The following is an 18,056-nucleotide window of genomic DNA, read 5'->3' as shown; positions in this document are numbered from 1 at the left end:
AATTTAATTTGAGAATTGTTTTCATCATGGCAAAGGACCTGTCAATATTTTCATATATTGATCCTAAGAGCAAGTTCGTACAGCACTATTGTGGCACTTCATTTAGTTTTCTACCACTAGATGCTGCAAATGAGCTATGGAAATTTTAAGGAAAAATATGCACTGTCAGTGTTTCCATTATATCTTAATCCCTGTTATTTGAAGAAAGAGATCTTCAAAGTTAGCAGTTGGGTTTTGGGGTTTTCATATTCATGAACAAACTGCATGCATCTTAGGATTTAACTGTTAGAAGAACTTCATATGACATATATTCAGTTTATGTTTTTGATGTTAAGAAAAGAAGACTGTGCAAATGTGTGTATGGAGGACCTCTTCTGTGAAAACAGACATTTCCCCTTTAGAAAGGTTTTCCACATGGTAACATAAGTACAGTAGTAAACACATTCCTTATGAAGAAGAATTCACTGGAAACTGATAACTTGGTAAGAAGCAAATCAAATAGAATGCTTTCATGTTATTCGTACAACATTGCATTGACGAGTCCAGACGGACTTACCCACTAGCTCGATGGTATAATTTGGGGAGAGGGAAGAAGAGAAGTGAGTTAACAAATGGCTATATATTTAATGTCATCAGGGAAGTGGAAAGGAAACTGCACCCTTTGAGGGGTGCGCATCCTATTCAAGAATGCTTAGAATTCAGACTGAATTGTTTGTTTTTGTTGATTTCATAAGAACAAGAGGAAAAACTATCTGCAATGTACATGAGAGTCAAGAACTCTGCAGAACAGCTGAATCAAAATTTAGGCCCTAAATTGTAGATGCCTATGCTTTCCAAGTAACTCTGATCACCAGTTTTGTTTGTATGCCCACCAAAGACAGTGGTATTTGGAGTGTGGTTATGAATTGGTTGCAACTCTACAAATTAATTTTTGTAGTACTGTTACAACAGCAGAGAGAGGAGACTATTGTATTATCCACTATGATTTGTATCAATTTAAAATCCATAACCTAGAAATGTAAGTGATGTGTGTTAATCCATTGCACTGACCAGCCTTTGATTAGTTTTTTTTTCTAATTACTATACATGAAAGTGTGGTTGTGCCATTATCGTAGTTGTATCTGCGTCATAAATAAAAGTCAGTTTTATGTCAGTGATGCTTAACCTAACATTTCTTATCCAGGAAATAAATTGGTTACTCTTTCATTCTTCACATAAATGGTCTTTGTGTTTCTCTGATAACTTCTTTCTGTATTCTATGATTGATTTTGCAAAGGTTTGAGAACAAGTGTTCATTTTGTTAGGGTCCTGAAATTTAAAATATTCCCATTTTAGGCATAAAATGAGAAAGAACAATAGCCTTTACATTCAAATTTATTTTCTCTTTGCTATTTTTGGTAAAAAAGTAGACGCAAAGCTACCTTTCTACTAAAAAATAGTGAATGGAGAGGAATATACCCCATAATATTGATTTGCAGCCACTTTTTAAAATTTCCTTGCTTGAAAATCTTTAATCAGAACTGGTACTCAATTTTTCTGTTAACCTTCGTTTCCAAGGTTATCTCAGTACTAGTTGGTGTTATCCATAAGCTTTAGTATTAAAAGTAATCTATTCACCTCTAATCACTTTTATTTTGTTTGTCTCGATATCAGTTTGTTTTTCTTCCATGTTTGTTTTGCGATTGAATTTTTACTCAGTGTAACTATACTTTTATGATTTTTTTTCTACGGATCTATAGTTGCAAAATTATATTTAACAAGCTGTGCATGTATTTAAAAATTATGGACTTCTTAGCAGCATAAATTGTAATTAAATTCTAAGTTTTTTTTTAAAGGAATCAACGTCTAATATTTAAAGGGAAAGAGTGAGTGGCAGAGCATAGGTATATGTGTGGCTCAGAGGGAAGGAGGAGGTGACCAGCAAAGTCTGAGGTCGGGTATTAGGAAGCCCAAAGTTGAGAGCAGCAGATCAGTTTGAGGGAGAGTGATAGGAGGATGGAACAGGTATGGGGAGCTGGGGTTTAGTTGTGTAGGTTCAACCATTAAGTATTGGGGAAGGGTGTACCTACAGTCAAAGGTGTTCAGGAGGACTGGTGGATTATGTTACACCAAGTATGGGAGCTCTGAAAGTTAGGGTAGCCCGTGGTGGTGATGAGGAATGCTGCTGAAGTGATTGAAAGATGTTTGAATTTTTTTGAGTCAATGACCATTTTTTATCATAAGTTTAACTATAATTGCTCAGAGGTCTTCGACATCTTAGTGGATAAATGCACTCTGGTATGTCCATAAAGACCAGATGGTATCAGCTTTGATTCCTTGTTTGCATGTTTGATGAACTATAATGAGCTACAACAGTGCCTTTTGGTTTGGATAGAAAATCAGCCACGGTTTCCAGTCCTTACGATTGCAAAAAGATTGACCGAGTAAAATGCACATGTATTGATGTTGGGAAAGGACTGGATCACGCTTTGCTATGGTGCACTCCATTGTCAAGTAGGCTACTGGGACTGGGTGAACCATACCTCGGTAAGAGTGAACAATCCATGAGAGATGGGGAGAAAATTGGAAGAAATACACACATTGGTATAGAATAATTACAGTGTAGTTGCCTCTTAATTCAAAAGTTTTTTTTCATTCAAATAATTGTATAATTCAATATTTTAGAGCTGAAGTTCCACTTTGATATCAACATTAATCCAAATCATGGGTTAATTTAACTTTGGGAAAGGGAAAACTGACTTTTTGAATTATATTTTCATTGCTCACTGTTGAATTTGTATAAACCAAAAATGCTTTGTTTCATCTCAAAATTAATCATGTTAAAACTGTGTAATAAAATTACTTAATTTCCCTAAGGGTGGTGTCAAGCTTCTGAAATGAATCCGAGTTCTTGCCAAGTGCTGCTGCTTGTATGCTCAAGTTCTTTTCCTCAGTACAAATATTGCTGTATCCTGCATTTGTTTTCCATGTACTGTATTGCCATTTTGCCATTTTATTCTCTGCTTCATTATCAGCATTAGAAAATACAAAAGTAAAACACTGTGCATGCTGGAAACCTGAAATTAAAACAGAAAATTAAAATTAAAACAGATTAGGCATATCTGTGGAGAAAGAAAAGATTTAATGGTTCTGGTCAATCATCTTTTATCAACTTGGAAAAAGTTAAGAGTTGTTAAAAGTCACAAATTTTAAGCAAAGTTGTTAAAAGTTACAAATTTTAAGCAAGTAGAGGCAAAGAAAGGTGGGGGAAGAACAAAAGGGAGGGTCTGATAGGGTGGAACACAGGAGAGATTAAATGGCTAAAGGTATGATGGTGCACACAAAAGAAGATGGTAATAGGACAAGTAATGGAACAAAAGATAGTTTTAGAGGAATCGTAAGTGAGAATGGCAGAATCAACACCAGCTGCTGTCTGGGAAAGTAGGGACTGAGGCTGTGATCTGAAATTGTTGAACTCGGTGTTCAGTCCAGAAGGCTGTAAAAGCAGCTAACCAAAAAATGAGATGCTGTTCCTCAAGTTTACGTTGAGGTTCATCGGGTAAGTGTAGGAGACCAAGGACTGAGTGGGACAGAGAATTAAAATGACAGGCAACTGGAAGCTTGGGAACAAGCTGGCTGACTGCACGTATTCTGCAAAGCTGTCACCCAATTGGTGTTTGATTTCCCAATTTCAAGAAGGCCACATCATGAGCAGTGAATATAGTATACTAAGTTGAAAGAAATAAAAGTAAATTGCTGTTTCGCCTGGAAGGAGTGTTTGGAGCCCTGGTCAGTGGGAATGGAGGAGGTAAAGGGGCATCTTCTGTCCTTCCATGGGAAGGTGCTGTGGGAAAGACAAAGGGTATTGGGGGAGAGTCTTCAGTGTCACCGTGGGTTGGTTCCTTTCAAATGTTGAAAGGGATGGGAGACAAAGATGTGTTTAATGATGAGATCATGCTGAAAATGGGAGAAATGCCAAAGGATGACATGTGGAATGTGGAGAAAATACATAGTGCAGTTAACTAAATGAAGTTTAATAATTTTAGGAATATGCTCGAGTTTGGCTGATTTTTAAAGAAATTGTGGCAAAGTGGTGCCTGTGCTTCTAATAAATGAGGGAAAAGTATTCCCAAGCTTTTTAACTTGAACTTATATCTAATTCTTTATTTCAAAAAATAATGCAGTGGAATCCAGTTAATTTAGTGGTTTTGAAAAAAGGCAGTGGATACCTTTGTGAAATATGAGACAACGATACAATTTGGGTTCAGAAAATATCCTAAAGCACAAGCGAAACTCCAGTGGTTTATCTGTCCACCTTAAGTAGATTATTGTTTTAAATTCATTGAGAGCTGTCTATTTTGGATAATACATATGTGAAAACAATTATTAATCAGCTGCTAAGTCCAGTGTCTAGTGTGGAACTGAGCCATAAATACCAGAAATTTAAAATTTCTGTTGAAAATTGTGTGTAGACTTAAATTGAGGATGGGAGCAAACCTACGAATTCTCACCACCACCCCATCTGTATAATAGTCTGCCAACATTCACTGTATAGGCTTAGAGGTGAAGAATGACCATTTAAGTGAGGTACCAGCAGAAGATCATTTATTTTTCTCATCATTGTGGTACCAACTTTCCATTAGCATTTTGTAATACTGAAAACATTTATTTTTTTAGTCTAGAGCTTACTGCATTTTTTTTTTGCTGTAACAATCAGTTGAACATTTCATTGGTGTTCCAATACCACTCACGTGGTAATTAAATAAATTGCAAGGATATTCTTTACAAGTGGAATAAGTGGGGTATTCCATTGTTTTAAATTGTGAACTTTGCCTTTTTAAACTTCCAAAACTATTGTACATTTTGATTGCTTTATATTTTGATTACGTTACTTGGGCTTGTGCTGTGAAAAAGTGGATTTTAGGGGTGAAGCAGTTTGTTCAGTTGGAAAGATGGGGTCCTGCCTACTACTGATCCTTTTGATTTAGAGTTGCTGGCATGACCGAGTGGCTTCTTTTTCGGTGTCTTATTTACCCTTCTGTGCTGAACCGATTGTCTCCTCCTGGAGCATCGAGTGGCTTTCCAAGAACAGGCCACAAACTGCTTAGTATTTTGCCAGTTCCAGTTAGATGTTGAAAATCACTTGTTTGGTTTGGTACATCCCATAGGCTCTTCAAACATGTGAAGGCTACACCTTGCTGTAATAGTGGAATGCAACTTCTTGCAGTTATTGGTGAGAGTTTGCTAGCCTGTTTGCTAAGAGGAGGTCCTTGTTTACTAGTTGTCAATTCTGTCATGGTATTAGTACTTTGAGAAGAACCAGAGAGGAAGAGAGGGATGAAAACTAGCAAAAAGAAAGTTTAGAAAATGAACTATACTTACAACAAGGCATTTAACAGTCTTACCTAATAAAGTGGCTGCAAATAAAAAATTTGTTAAACAAATGCAGAAGTTTGAAAATACTATGTATTGAGAGGGAACTTTTAAGATTATATATGAAAATATGTAATTGAAGTCATTATTAAAATTTTAAGGAAACTAAGAGACTTTGTCAGGTTTTAATTTGTTTTCAGGATCTGTTAAAAGCCTAGCATTTGAGGAGTTTGGAATAGGGCAAGAACAAATTTGGTGTCTGTTTCATGCATCTAATGTCCTTTAGATATTATGCTGTTAACATAAAAACTGTCCATTACCTATTATGCAACGTATCTGAGGATCCCACCTACATTGCACCTACTTTGGAGTCTACTTCAAATTCTGATGAAATAAAGACTTTTATCGCCTTCCCTTTTCTACTTCTTGTTCAAATCGCTTGTTCAATTAGCTTTTTCCTGACCTGCGCCAAATACTGTTATAGATCAAGAGTATTGAGCGTATCAAAGGAATTTTTTTTTCCAGAGGACTATGTCTTGAAGGTGAGAAGTGCATGCAACACTGGTCCCATTTTGCTTTTCATATACACATTCATTAGATTAATATTTATGTATATTTCTTGTAATTACTTTTAAGAATGGACAATAGTTATAATTTTAAGTTTAGCTTAATTATTTTTTCATTAGTTCCAGGAATTTGCCTGTCAAGCAGCAATTCTTTGCTCTGTAGGTCAGAAGATTATTTTTTGTTATTTGACTATAAGCAACCCCAACTGAATTATAATGTACCAAAGTTTATCGTTTTTGCCCTGACTGTGATTGGTATCATAGAGAGTATTATACCCTCTCTCCCAGTTTTAAAAAAAATAACCTTCCAGTGTTAATTGATAACTATTCACGTTTTGGAACTTGTATAAATTGTTGAGTTAAAGCTTTGTGAACAATTGAACAGAACACAATTGGACAATGCTAGCTAACTCACGTTGAAATGTGTATATTTACATTTGGATTGTACATACCACAGATGTCTCCTCCAGCGGTGGTCAAAGCAGCACCTTCACCCCATCTTCCAATCCTAGCATGCATTCTACCTCAATAACTGACAACACATCTATGCAAGTAGATAGCTGCACTCCAGAACAGGGGGTAAGTGGCCATGGGGTAAGTGAATTACTGAGCTATGAAAATCAGTTAAGTAATGCCCCACAGCTGCAGTCCACGCCCAAAAGGAGGACAGTACTCAACATCTCTCCACCACCCGAAGACTTGCTGGATGACAGCAGGATGTCTTGTCAGGATGATGCAGGTGACTCGGAACAGAGCAGCAATATTTGGATGGATGAATCAGGCTCCAACTTCAGCATCATGAGTTCCAGTTCATACAATGACAACACAACAGTGCCACGGAAGTCAAGGAAACGTTCACCTAAACAACGACCAGGCTTTGTGCGTGTGGATGATGAAGAGTCGAATATGGATGTCTTTGATGCAGACAGTGCAAAAGGACCCCATTATGTACTTTCTCAACTCACCTCAGAAGGCAAAAACAGCTCAAAGGGGAGCAATGGGTTGGTATAGCTTTTTTAAACATTTTACCTGAGCGTTTAAGGTAGTATTCAAATTAAACCCACACAGAATATAATTGAAATTTACACTTTTTTTTTCCTTTCAAAAATTAAAGGGATAATCTGGATCAGACTTATTTCTTTTCTATCTCATCTATTATATCATCTGCACTCATGGGCAGCAACATGCCCTCTTAAAGATAGAGACTAAAATTATCTGACATTTAGAAGAATAAAATTGAGGATTTCTCACCTGCATTATGGAAGCTCCCTAGTGTAGCAAATGTTTGCAAGTTTTTAAAAACAGATTTCCTTAAACAAATGTTCCCCTTATACCTCGTATACAATTCTATTATTATATGGAATTTTTCTCCACATTATTGTACCTCCTGTTAGCTAGAGGCACATAGCTTCTGTTGATGCAAATGTTATCTTCATAAATAATACACAAGCTTAGATGAGGAATCCCCCCCCCCCCCAAAAAAATGGTACCATGTACATTAATGTAGCTTAGGAGACCATACTTTGGGTATGTTTCCATGACAGCTAGTTGCCCTGTGGTACTTCATTTAAGCCAGGATTCTTAAAGTGAGATCCGAGATAGTCAGTATTAACAGGCTTTTTGATCGTGTGATGGTCAGGGGGAGATCATAGCTGAGTTCAATTCTTCCTTGCCCTGTGCCCTCCATACACTTTGCAGCAGAGATCACTGCATAATGTTGAGGAGGTGAAACCCTGACTCATTTTTCACAATTCATTTACCTACTTATTTCCTTTCTCTACCTCAAGGGCAGTAAGGCCAACAGTGACATTCTTACTGCTGCCTAACTAAGATCTCCTATCTCAGTAAAAACTAGGGATTGAATTGTTGATCCACCTGTCTTGTGTGGTTCAGTGCGTTTAGCCACAGAGTAAGGTCTAAAGATTTTTGTCTAGTGTTGACTTTGAGTGTACATTAAAAACCATCCATCATGGGGGTGGTAAATTTAGCTTTATAGATAGCCTAAGTAATTGATATAACAATTGGCTACATAGTCAATGTATATTTTTATATTATTCATAAGATTAGTGATGCTATTCACTGGGGGTAAACAGTCTGATACAATTTGTTTATTTAGAATTCCAGGTAATGGATTGTACTGAATTTTAGTTGCATTTCAAAAATAAATTTGCTGTATTATAGAGGAAGTGCCTTCACTCTAATGGTACTTGAACTTTATCTCCCACATCTGGATTTTTAAAAAAATTGCACTCTGTATTTGTCAAATAATCTGTATTGAAAGGCATTAATGTAGCTTGGGAGACCTAGATAAATTGTCCAGGATGATGTATACTGGACTTAAATTCCCTAGATTCATGGCATTATGTTGACATATAAAACGTTGCTATATGTGAAGGGGGTGAAAACACCATCACACCTAATTCTAATATGATTAGTGCAATCTCAAATAATCATCAACCCCGATCATTAGTAACTCTTTCGAGTTATCAACAGTCACAGATTGTAACTCTTTCGAGTACATTCACAGTTCTTGGTTTCCGGGAGTGGGACATGAACCCACAACCTTCTGATTCAAAGGCGAGGGTGCTATGAACTGAGCCACAGCTAGACCCTGGGGAAAGGCAAACAAGAAGAGGAAAAAAAACATGACATTTCAGGAAAAACTCTCAAAGTCCCTAAATTGCTCCCCAACTTCCTAAGGCAATCAAGTGAACTTCAGGAGACATTGTTTATTTGTGATGCATTACTCGTTGCACTTGATTAACCTACTTAGCCTCCCCACAACACCACCTATGTCCAATTGTGCTGAAAGCTATTAGGACTCGTTAGGAGTGGGAAGGACAATTTTCATTCATTGAGCTGGTAGCAAAGCCCACAGACCTCGCTTTTCTTTTTTGACAAAGCTTTTATTCCATCATTAAAATTTAGAATATTTTCCATTTCCACTGCGTCTTAGACACACATCCACCAAGAGCTCTATGAATAAAGTCTGCTTGTCACCTTTTCTGATCTAAGCTTGAATGGCCCTTGTTCCCATGGTAGCCTTCCATCTCATAAGATGATTCGTGCCATGGTGATCCTTGTCCCAAGGCTTATGTTCTTCGTTTCAAATCTTAAATATTTAAATAATATCACATCTAAGCCACATATTTTTGCCAATTTAAATATCCAAGTATCCATAGAGTTCTCAAGTGCAGGTACTTAAATTAAGTTCGACCTTAATTCAAGGTTGGGAGAGATCAATACTTTGTGTAAGCTAATTTTACTGTGCCTTGTGCTTTATCTCCTGAACTTCAAATCCTAAGACCCCGTTGCCTTTTGCAGTAGTACTGCACATTTTCACCGAAACTCCAGATTCCTTTGCTGTGTCGCAATATCTTTACAGTGCAGAAGGAGGCCATTCAGCCCATCAAGTCTGCACTGGTTCTCTGAAAGAGTATTCCACCTAGTCCCACTCCCCTGCCTTATCCCCATAATCTTGTACATACTTTCTTTACAGATAGCAATCCAATTCCCTTTTGAATACCTTGATCGAACCTGCTGTCACCACCCTTTCAGGAAGTTTGTTCTAAACTCCAACCACCCTATGGGTGAAAAAGATTTTCCTCATCACATTTACTCCTTTTGTCATTCCCCTTAGTCTCTTTCCATTTATTTTACATTCACAATTTTTCCTGATGTGCTTCACAAGCTTACACTCCTTGACATTAAATAATGTCCACCAGTGATTGGTTCACCATTCAATCCTGCCCAGATCCCCCTCTGACAGGTTCACTTGGTCATACAATTTATGAGCCCCTCAATTTGGATGTTGAACTTTGTAACTGTCCCTCCATATAATGAATATGCATCTGTAACACAAACTGATGGCTGCAGTACTCACTAATTTCCTCTTCAGCATTGATGCTGCACTTCTAAAAACCTCCTTTTGCATCCTCAGACTCAATTAGCTTGTTATCTGCTAGTTATCCAGCTTCTTGCTATTTTGTGTCTTTCTACCTTGTAATCTTCTGTGTTGTTGATATGAATAGGCACCTGGAGTAAGACCAGCTACTTCCTAACAATTCAGTTATTCTGGTAATAATTTACTTAACGTCACATACCTATTTATATTCCTGTCTCTTAATTTTATATGGTTGTGTTGATCAGTTATATTTTCTTTTATGTATATGCAATAATAAAATTAAACTATTAAGGAATTAGAAAATAATTGATAAGTTTAAATTAAAGAAATGCAGACTTTTAAGACTGCTAATGTGAATACCATCAGAAAGGATTTCTGTGCTGGGTTTATATTTTGACTAAAGTGAAAAGCTTCATTTTTGTAATATACAGCTCGTGCATTGTTTGAATTTGCACTGACCAATTAAATTGAAATCCAAAGAGTAATCTCGTAAACTGAAAATGTATACAAGTCTGAAAAATGCCATGTGCAAAGCTAACAAATCATTTGTGGAAAGTTTAAGGGTACTTCGGTTACATTTATGATGATGGGAATTCCATTTCAGCAAGATTTTCGAAAAGGCATCACAAAGTGTTAATCGAAACATTTTGGTCTTTAGGAAAGCTGTAGAAAATAGTAATAATGCTTTAGTCTTTGGTCTACCATAAAGGCCTTTTAAATGAGAAAGTATTGTTGGAATCTTTACCATTTGCATTCACACAATCCAGTTTTTTCAAAATCTTTTTATTTAAATGCAAGTTGTGATTCTTAAATGGATTTGGCAAAGCTTCTTGAATAACTTTGAATCCAGTTTTAAAGGGGTGGCCATGGCAATACTAAGGAATGATCAGGTCAGAAAAATAAGCTGCTGTGAACATAGATTGTTCAGGCTAAATGATGATTCAGATCCTCTTTGGTGATTGGACATTGACAGGTGGGCCAAAGAGAGGTTTAAGTGAACAACTACAATTAGAAAAGTAAGGATGTTTGGCACTTGCCGTGTAATTTTAACTTCTTTGTAGGTATGTGGCGACTGTTGCTTTGAATTTATTGGCATAGATGGAACTGATAAGGATTTGCTCAGCAGCAGTAGGTAATTCAAAAGTGCATTTTCTAATGCTATCCGCAATTTAAATTTTAAGCTAACTTCTTAATAGCAATTTGAAGCTTAGAATTAAATAGATGCCTGGGAGATAATAAATAAGAGAAATTTAATTGGTAATTGTAAAGAAAAAGCTGCCATGTTTTGCTATTGGCATGCATAAAATTAATTCAGAATTTTTCTTATTTCTATTTTCATTTTTTGAAGGATCTCAATATTTTTAAAGGTATTTTTTGTTGTGTGCTTATACTGCAGCTCTGTGACTTCATAAGTATATAGAAGTAAGATATTTCCCTCTATCGCCAAGTAAATTAATTCCTAATAGTATTACCAGCTCAATAATCATGAGGTGCAAATCACTTATTGCTTTATCTTGAGGTCAGCAAGTGGGTTTCAGCTGTCCAATTGGTATTACACTCCCTCGGGGGCAGGGGTGTGAGGAAATTAACTGAGCAAAGTTTGCAAAGTCATTTCAATTTGTATTAAAGTCTTATAATACATTCCAGACTCTTTGGTCCTGTGTGCAATTTCCCTGTAACATTCAGTGAAATAAACACAATGGGTGGAGCTTTCATGAAAGGTCGGTTTGGAAAACAAGCGGCCCTTACACACCTCTCCTGACATGAATCGCAGAGAAATGCGAGTGATCTCTTATGGTTGGCCAGTCTGCTACCACCCTTTGTGTGCTCTTGTTAAACTACTACATTAGTATGTTATAGAGAATAACACTGGTTGAAATATGTTTCAAGGTCTTGGGTTTCAGACAATGTTATATAACTCTTTGAACTTTGTTGTTATCCGTATTATTACATTGCCTGCACTCCATAATGTGTTATTACCTAGTATTCCATATTTAACACTTTACAGTCTTTTCAATTTTGTGTTACAAGCAGCATGTCATTGGGCTGATTTACTGACTTGACTGTGTGTACTAGCTAGTAATTTTAGTCATCCTAAATTTGGCTATTACCCCATTTATACTGCCAGCATGATTCCATGCTAAAGCCATATATGTTGTTGCAAATATAAATGCAAATTCAGAATAATGATCTAAAATTGCCAACTGATTCTTCGACTTCGTAAATGTGTTTTGTAAATGCAGCTGAGTTTGAGTTAATTTCTATTGTGTATATATTAAAATGGGCAGCCTAAATTATTAATGGAGCCAACTGATTTGCATGATTCAAGATGGCCATTTTTTCTACTTTGTATAAATAGATATTTACAATATATTGTAACAATTTTTGCTGTGAAATTACCAAACCAGTCTAGACACACAGCATAAAGAGGTTCTCAATGGTATGAAACCAGGTAGTGTTTGGTTGTGTAATTGGAATAGGCTATAAAACAAGTGCTCACTACAGAATGATGAAATGCAAGCTATTGCCCAGATGGCAATTTCCCAATCTTGGCTGTGTTATCAAGAACAGGTATTGAGTCAAGATGGGGGGCTGGATAATAAGGTAAATTGGAGGATGAAACATCCTGATCCATCTTTATGAATTTCCTAGTGGATGGATCAGAGGGGGATTGAAAGAGTTCAAGGAGCAGGTTGATTGGTTGGTGCAAGGGGGAGACAAGGCAGGGACAAAAATAACCTTCAAATTCAATTTCATTTTATAAAATTGATTTATTTTTGGGACTTGCACATGCAAAATAATTTGTTTGATCCATGTTAAAGGGTGGTTAAATTTCTAGGCTAAAAGGCAGGAGGAACTGAAATGCTCCCAGGTCTTTTCTCATTCTAAGACCTAACCTCTTAGATGATCAGGCATGAGACCTGCTCCACTGTCTGCCTTCCTGCAGCGTAGACGGAATCATAGCTCACTGAAGTGATATTTAAAATTATTTCAATCTGTTCTCTGTTGTGCTGCATCACTACTTTTGGTGGATAAATCACTCAGCATTTAAACAACAGAATTGAAAATTAAGAGTAATTGAACATTTTATACATTCTTTCCTAGAGGGACATAGTGTCAGAAATAAGGTGAGGTATTTTAGGAAAATAAAAGATAATTTAATGAAAGATGAGAAAAAACAGTTTAAAAGACAGTGCTATGATAATGAAGTATGGCAACTGAAATCAAAAGATGCATTATATATCACTAAAGTAATTTTATTGATAAATATTTTTAACATTTCTCAGAACAACGGAACCACCGAAAACTACTTTAAAAAAGGGCCCAGCACTAACTGGTCACTATCCTGGTAAAAGTGAGGGCAAAGAGCTCAAGGTACTGGTTCAACCTGAGACACAACACAGGGCACGGTACTTGACGGAGGGTAGCCGTGGCTCTGTGAAAGATCGGACGCAACAGGGTTTTCCAACAGTAAAGGTAATTGTTTTCCCTGCTTTTGAAAAGAATTACTATAAGTAAACTAAAACCTTTGGTTCAGAACAAGAGGCCATAATTTTAGAATTTAAGTTAGACCACTTAAAAAGAAAATCTAGAAAAAAAATGAACCAGAACAAGTGGGGCTGTGAGCAAGCCAAAGACACAGTCTGAGGCGTTTAGATATTGTGATGTAAGAGTATTGAAATTAATGGAGAAAATGAAGGGAATTCCAAATTGCTATGATTTGTGCTGCCTACCATTCTCTACACGAGAGTTAGGTGTTCAAGTTTACAGATGACACGAAGCTGTGAGGTCAAATAAGAGTGTGCATAGGAGTAGAAGTTGCAGTGGGAAAAACTATAGCATATGAAGTTCGAGTGGAGAAGTGTCTAGGTTGTCCATTTGGATGAGACACGAATTGGAAATACTTTTTAAATTCTCAGACTAGGAACTCTGGAGGAGCAAAAAGATTTGTGTTCATGCACACAAGTCATTAAAAGTTAGTGCACAGATATCAAAAGTAATTATAAGTGCTAATGGAATGTTGACCTTTATCTCAAGGGGTTGGAATGTAAAAGTGAGGGAATGAGATGATGCTACAGTTGCATAGAGCATAGGTCAGATCCCATTTGGAGTGTTTGTTCAGATTAGCCACCGACCTTCAGGAAAGATAAAGGTATTGAGGGGCACAACACATGTTCATCAGAATAATATCGGGGCTTGAAGAGTTAAATTATGAGATTGCACAAACTTGGTTTGTACTTTTAAGTAGAGAAGATTGAGAGCTGATCTAATCAAGATACTTAAGATAAAGGAATTTGCTAGGGTAGTTACAAAGCAGCTGTTTTCTCTGCTAGGAGAATTCAGAATAAGAGAGGTGTAGTTTTAAAATTAGAGCTAAGACATTAAAATGAGCAAGCACTTTTTCACTCGGGGATGGAAATCTGAAATTCTCCCAAAAGGCTGTGGATGCCTGAGTCCATTGAAATTTTCAAGATTGAGTTTGATAAAACTTTTGTTAGGCAGAGGTAACCAGGGATATGGAGAATGGATGGGCAAATGCAGGTGAGGTACAGATCTGTCATGATCTAATTGAATGACAGAACAGGCTTGAAGGTGGAATGCCTTAAACTCCTGTTCATATATACACATGTGCTGAACACAAATATCAACTTCCATCAGCAAAAACATGCTTACCGCACACTGACTTTTTACCTTATGTGCACATTATCTAGGAAATAGTGCACCCAATAAGTGTGATGTTTCACAGCCATACACACTGAAAACAATATAGTTTATCCTCATAACTCATAACCTATAAATTTAGCAAAATATAACATGCTGACAGATCATATGGTTCAGACTAGATACTACTTTTTAGTGTTCATTGTTAATAAAGCAGTGGATCAATTAGCAGAGTGAATACAGTGATAGACTAATTGATTCTTCATCAGGACTTGATAAAAATTCCAAAACAACAAGAGTTCTGAATTCCTCCATTTCTCTGCAATGCCTTTCATAACAATGATCAGTTGTATACGATGGGAAACTTAAATGTGGGAGCCCCTAGATAAATTTTAGCTCATGCGGGTTATGGCAAAAAATGAATTGAAGATCTATCTCTCTTCCTTTAAACTAGGCTAGTACAAGAAAGAAGTTATTCACAGTTGATCAAAATGATTCAAATGGATGCCAAAGTCGCTAGCGATTGACTGGAGTTGGATAATGTGGTATCAGTGTTAAATAATTCTGTCATTCTAATGTGCTTTGCACTTTCTAATACTTGCTGAACAATATTGATACTTGGCACTAAACAAACACATATCTCAAAGCTGAGAGATGAAATATCTGACATAGAAACATAGACTTGTGCAAGTAGCTGATTTTTAAAAAAATTAAGCTTGTTCTGATATGCTGTTGGAAATCAGGCTTGGGCTGATAAGATACTTGCATCTCACAAACACCAGGCAGACAATTACCAAGTCCAACAAGAGTGTGTTCACTTCCTCTTGAATTCAATGGCATTACCATCCTTGAATCTTTTACCAACATTTTGGGGGTCACCACTGCCCAAAAACTCAACTGGACCAGCCACATAAATGCTGTGACTACTAAAGCAGATCAGAAGCTGGGTATTCTTTCACTGCTGGCTTATCTTCTCTCTCCCCAAAGTCTCTTCACCACCAAAAAAACACAAACCATAAATGTGATAGAATATTGTTCAGTTGCCTGATTAGGTACAGCTGTATTCAAGAAGCTCAACGGCATCCAGAACAAAGCAGTCTGTTTGATTGACACCCCATCCACCGGCTTAATCATCCACTCCCTCCACCCTATCTGTAGTGTGTGCTACCCAGAAAATGCACTTCTCCAAATTCCAAGTTTTCTTTTTGCCAAACCTCTGACCTCTGCCCCCGACAAAGATAGTGAGCATATGGGAATGCCAAAATTTTCAAGTTGCCCAGCATATCACACGCCTTTCCAAGAATGAATTTATGGCATAAAAATGTGCAGTTTTTGTTTTGATGTTCTGAAAGATTAATTTTCTAAGGAAAACAGTTGATTTCAAATTTATGAGAATGCTTCACAATACAGAAAAAACTCATTCAGCCCGTCATGCCTGTGCCAATCTTTGCTATCTCATTAATTCCATTCCCCTGCACTTTCCCCAAAGCCTTGCAGATTTTTTCCTCCAAGTATGAACTCACTTCCCTTTAAGTTATTATTGAATCTGCTTCCACTATTTTTCAGGCAGTGTATTTCAGATCATAACTTGCCTTGTAAATATTTTCCCCCTCATGCCACCTCTTGTTCTTTTGCCAATCATCTTAAATTTGTCTCCTTTGGTTACTGACCCTTCTGCCACTGGAAACAGTTTCTCCTCATTTATTCTATTAAATTCTCCATGATTTTTAACATCTCTATCAAATCTTCCTTTAAGTTCATAACCACCTTTGCTCTAAGGAGAATGATACCATTTTTCTAAGTCTTTCCGAGTAACTGATTCTGGTAAATCTTCCCAGTCTGGCAACCAGAATTGTCCACAGTACTCCAGCAAGAGCCTAATTAGTGTTTTATAAAGGTTTAGCATAACTTCCTTGCTTTTGAACTCTTGTGTCTCTACATATAAAGCCAAGGATTCTACTTGCCTTCCAAATAACCTTGTTAAATTAAAACAGAATTACCTGGAAAAACTCAGCAGGTCTGGCAGCATCGGTGGAGAGGAAAACAGTTGACGTTTCGAGTCCTCATGACCCTTCGGCAGAACTGTTCTGCAGAAGGGTCATGAGGACTCGAAACGTCAACTGTTTTCCTCTCCACCGATGCTGCCAGACCTGCTGAGTTTTTCCAGGTAATTCTGTTTTTGTTTTGGATTTCCAGCATCCGCAGTAGCTTTTAGCTTTTTGTTTTTAACCTTGTTAAATTGTCCTGTCCCCTTCATAGACTTCTTTACGTACACCTGCAGGTGTCCCTGTTTGTACATACTCTTAAAGTTTTACCATTCATTTTCCATTGCCTCTCCTTGTTCTTCCTTCCAGAATTAATCACTTCACACTTCTCTACATTAAATTCCACCTGCCATGTATCTGGCTAATTCAACCTATCGAGCCTTGTATATCCAAATCCATGTCATTAATATCGATCAAAAAGATGTATGTTAATTGTATAAATTAGAGTTAAGTGTATATGGATAGAAGCACTCATTAGATAATCACTTGTGCAGATGTAAAGAGCTTTAAGGAGCTTTCACTTTGTTAATTTGTCCATTTGTTTAATTGTTGTACTCCGAGTACAACGACACTAATGACTGATTAGCTCAGTCAGTAGAGCATAAGACTCTTAAACTCAGGGTCCTGAGTTTGAGCCCCACGTTGTGTGAGTGTATTTAAATCAGTCCTGAGGATGACATTTTAATTTAACTTGCTAAGTTTCCATTGAAGTTTTTGTTTTTAGTTACAGTAATTCTTTAAGGGGCTGTTAATTTGTTAATTAGCTTATCTGTTTGCTCAAAAGAGTATAAAGAGACATCAATGACTGGCTATCTCAGTCAGCAGAGCATGAGACTCTTAATCTTAGAGTCCCTGATTCAACCCCCACGTTTGGCGAGTTTATTTCAAGTATCGGACCCAGGAATGACATTTTAATTTAATTTGCTAAGTCTCAGTTGAAGTTTTTGCTTTTAGTTACAATAGTTCTTTAAGGGGCTGTTAATTATTTTATTTGTTTGCTCAAAATAGTATAAGGAGACACTAGGTGCCAGTTGTGGCTCAATTGATAGTGCTTTCATTTATTTGTCAGAAGGTTGTGGGTTTCAGTCCCACTCCAGGGCTTAAGCAAAAAAATCTAGGCTCACAATCCAAGCAATGCTGAGCAGGTGCTGCATTGTCAAGAGGTGTTCTTTTTAGGTAGCCATTAACAGATCCAGGCTGTGGACAGTTGAGGGAGTGATTCGACCCAACTGTCTGCTCCTCTTCCAGGGTTATGTCCATGCCTGGGTGTCCCTGGAGAGGGAGCATGCAGTGTCCACTGGTACACTTGAGGCCTTCCATGACTATTAGGTGCCACAGGGGCTGGAGTCCATTATCTCTACCCAAAATGACATTTTAATTTAATTAAGATTCCTTCAAAGTTTTATTTTTGTTACAGTGCTGCTTTTAAGGGGGAGTTCATCAGTTGACTAATTTATTTTGTTCATTTGGTATGCTCGAAAGAGTACAAAGGGACACGTTGACACTGGTGTAAGTTGTAGAGTTAGG

The 18,056-nt window shown here is 37.0% G+C and overlaps 2 protein-coding genes across 3 annotated transcripts in view; both read left to right on the top strand.

The window, feature by feature from the left end:
- Nucleotides 1-18,056, top strand: part of kars1 (lysyl-tRNA synthetase 1) — a 531,769-nt gene that overhangs the window by 303,233 nt on the left and 210,480 nt on the right. The gene's annotated exons all lie outside the window — the stretch shown is intronic.
- nfat5b (nuclear factor of activated T cells 5b) overlaps nt 1-18,056 on the top strand; it is a 205,639-nt gene that overhangs the window by 67,154 nt on the left and 120,429 nt on the right. For both annotated transcript variants that reach the window (XM_078544498.1, XM_078544499.1), the window contains exons 3-4: nt 6,376-6,919; nt 13,110-13,299. In XM_078544498.1, coding sequence (XP_078400624.1) covers nt 6,376-6,919; nt 13,110-13,299 — 734 coding nt within the window. The remainder of the gene's footprint in view (nt 1-6,375; nt 6,920-13,109; nt 13,300-18,056) is intronic.

Source organism: Cetorhinus maximus, chromosome 6, assembly GCF_964194155.1.
Source record: "Cetorhinus maximus chromosome 6, sCetMax3.hap1.1, whole genome shotgun sequence".
NCBI lineage: Eukaryota > Metazoa > Chordata > Chondrichthyes > Lamniformes > Cetorhinidae > Cetorhinus > Cetorhinus maximus.
This window is presented reverse-complemented; position numbering and strand designations above follow the sequence as displayed.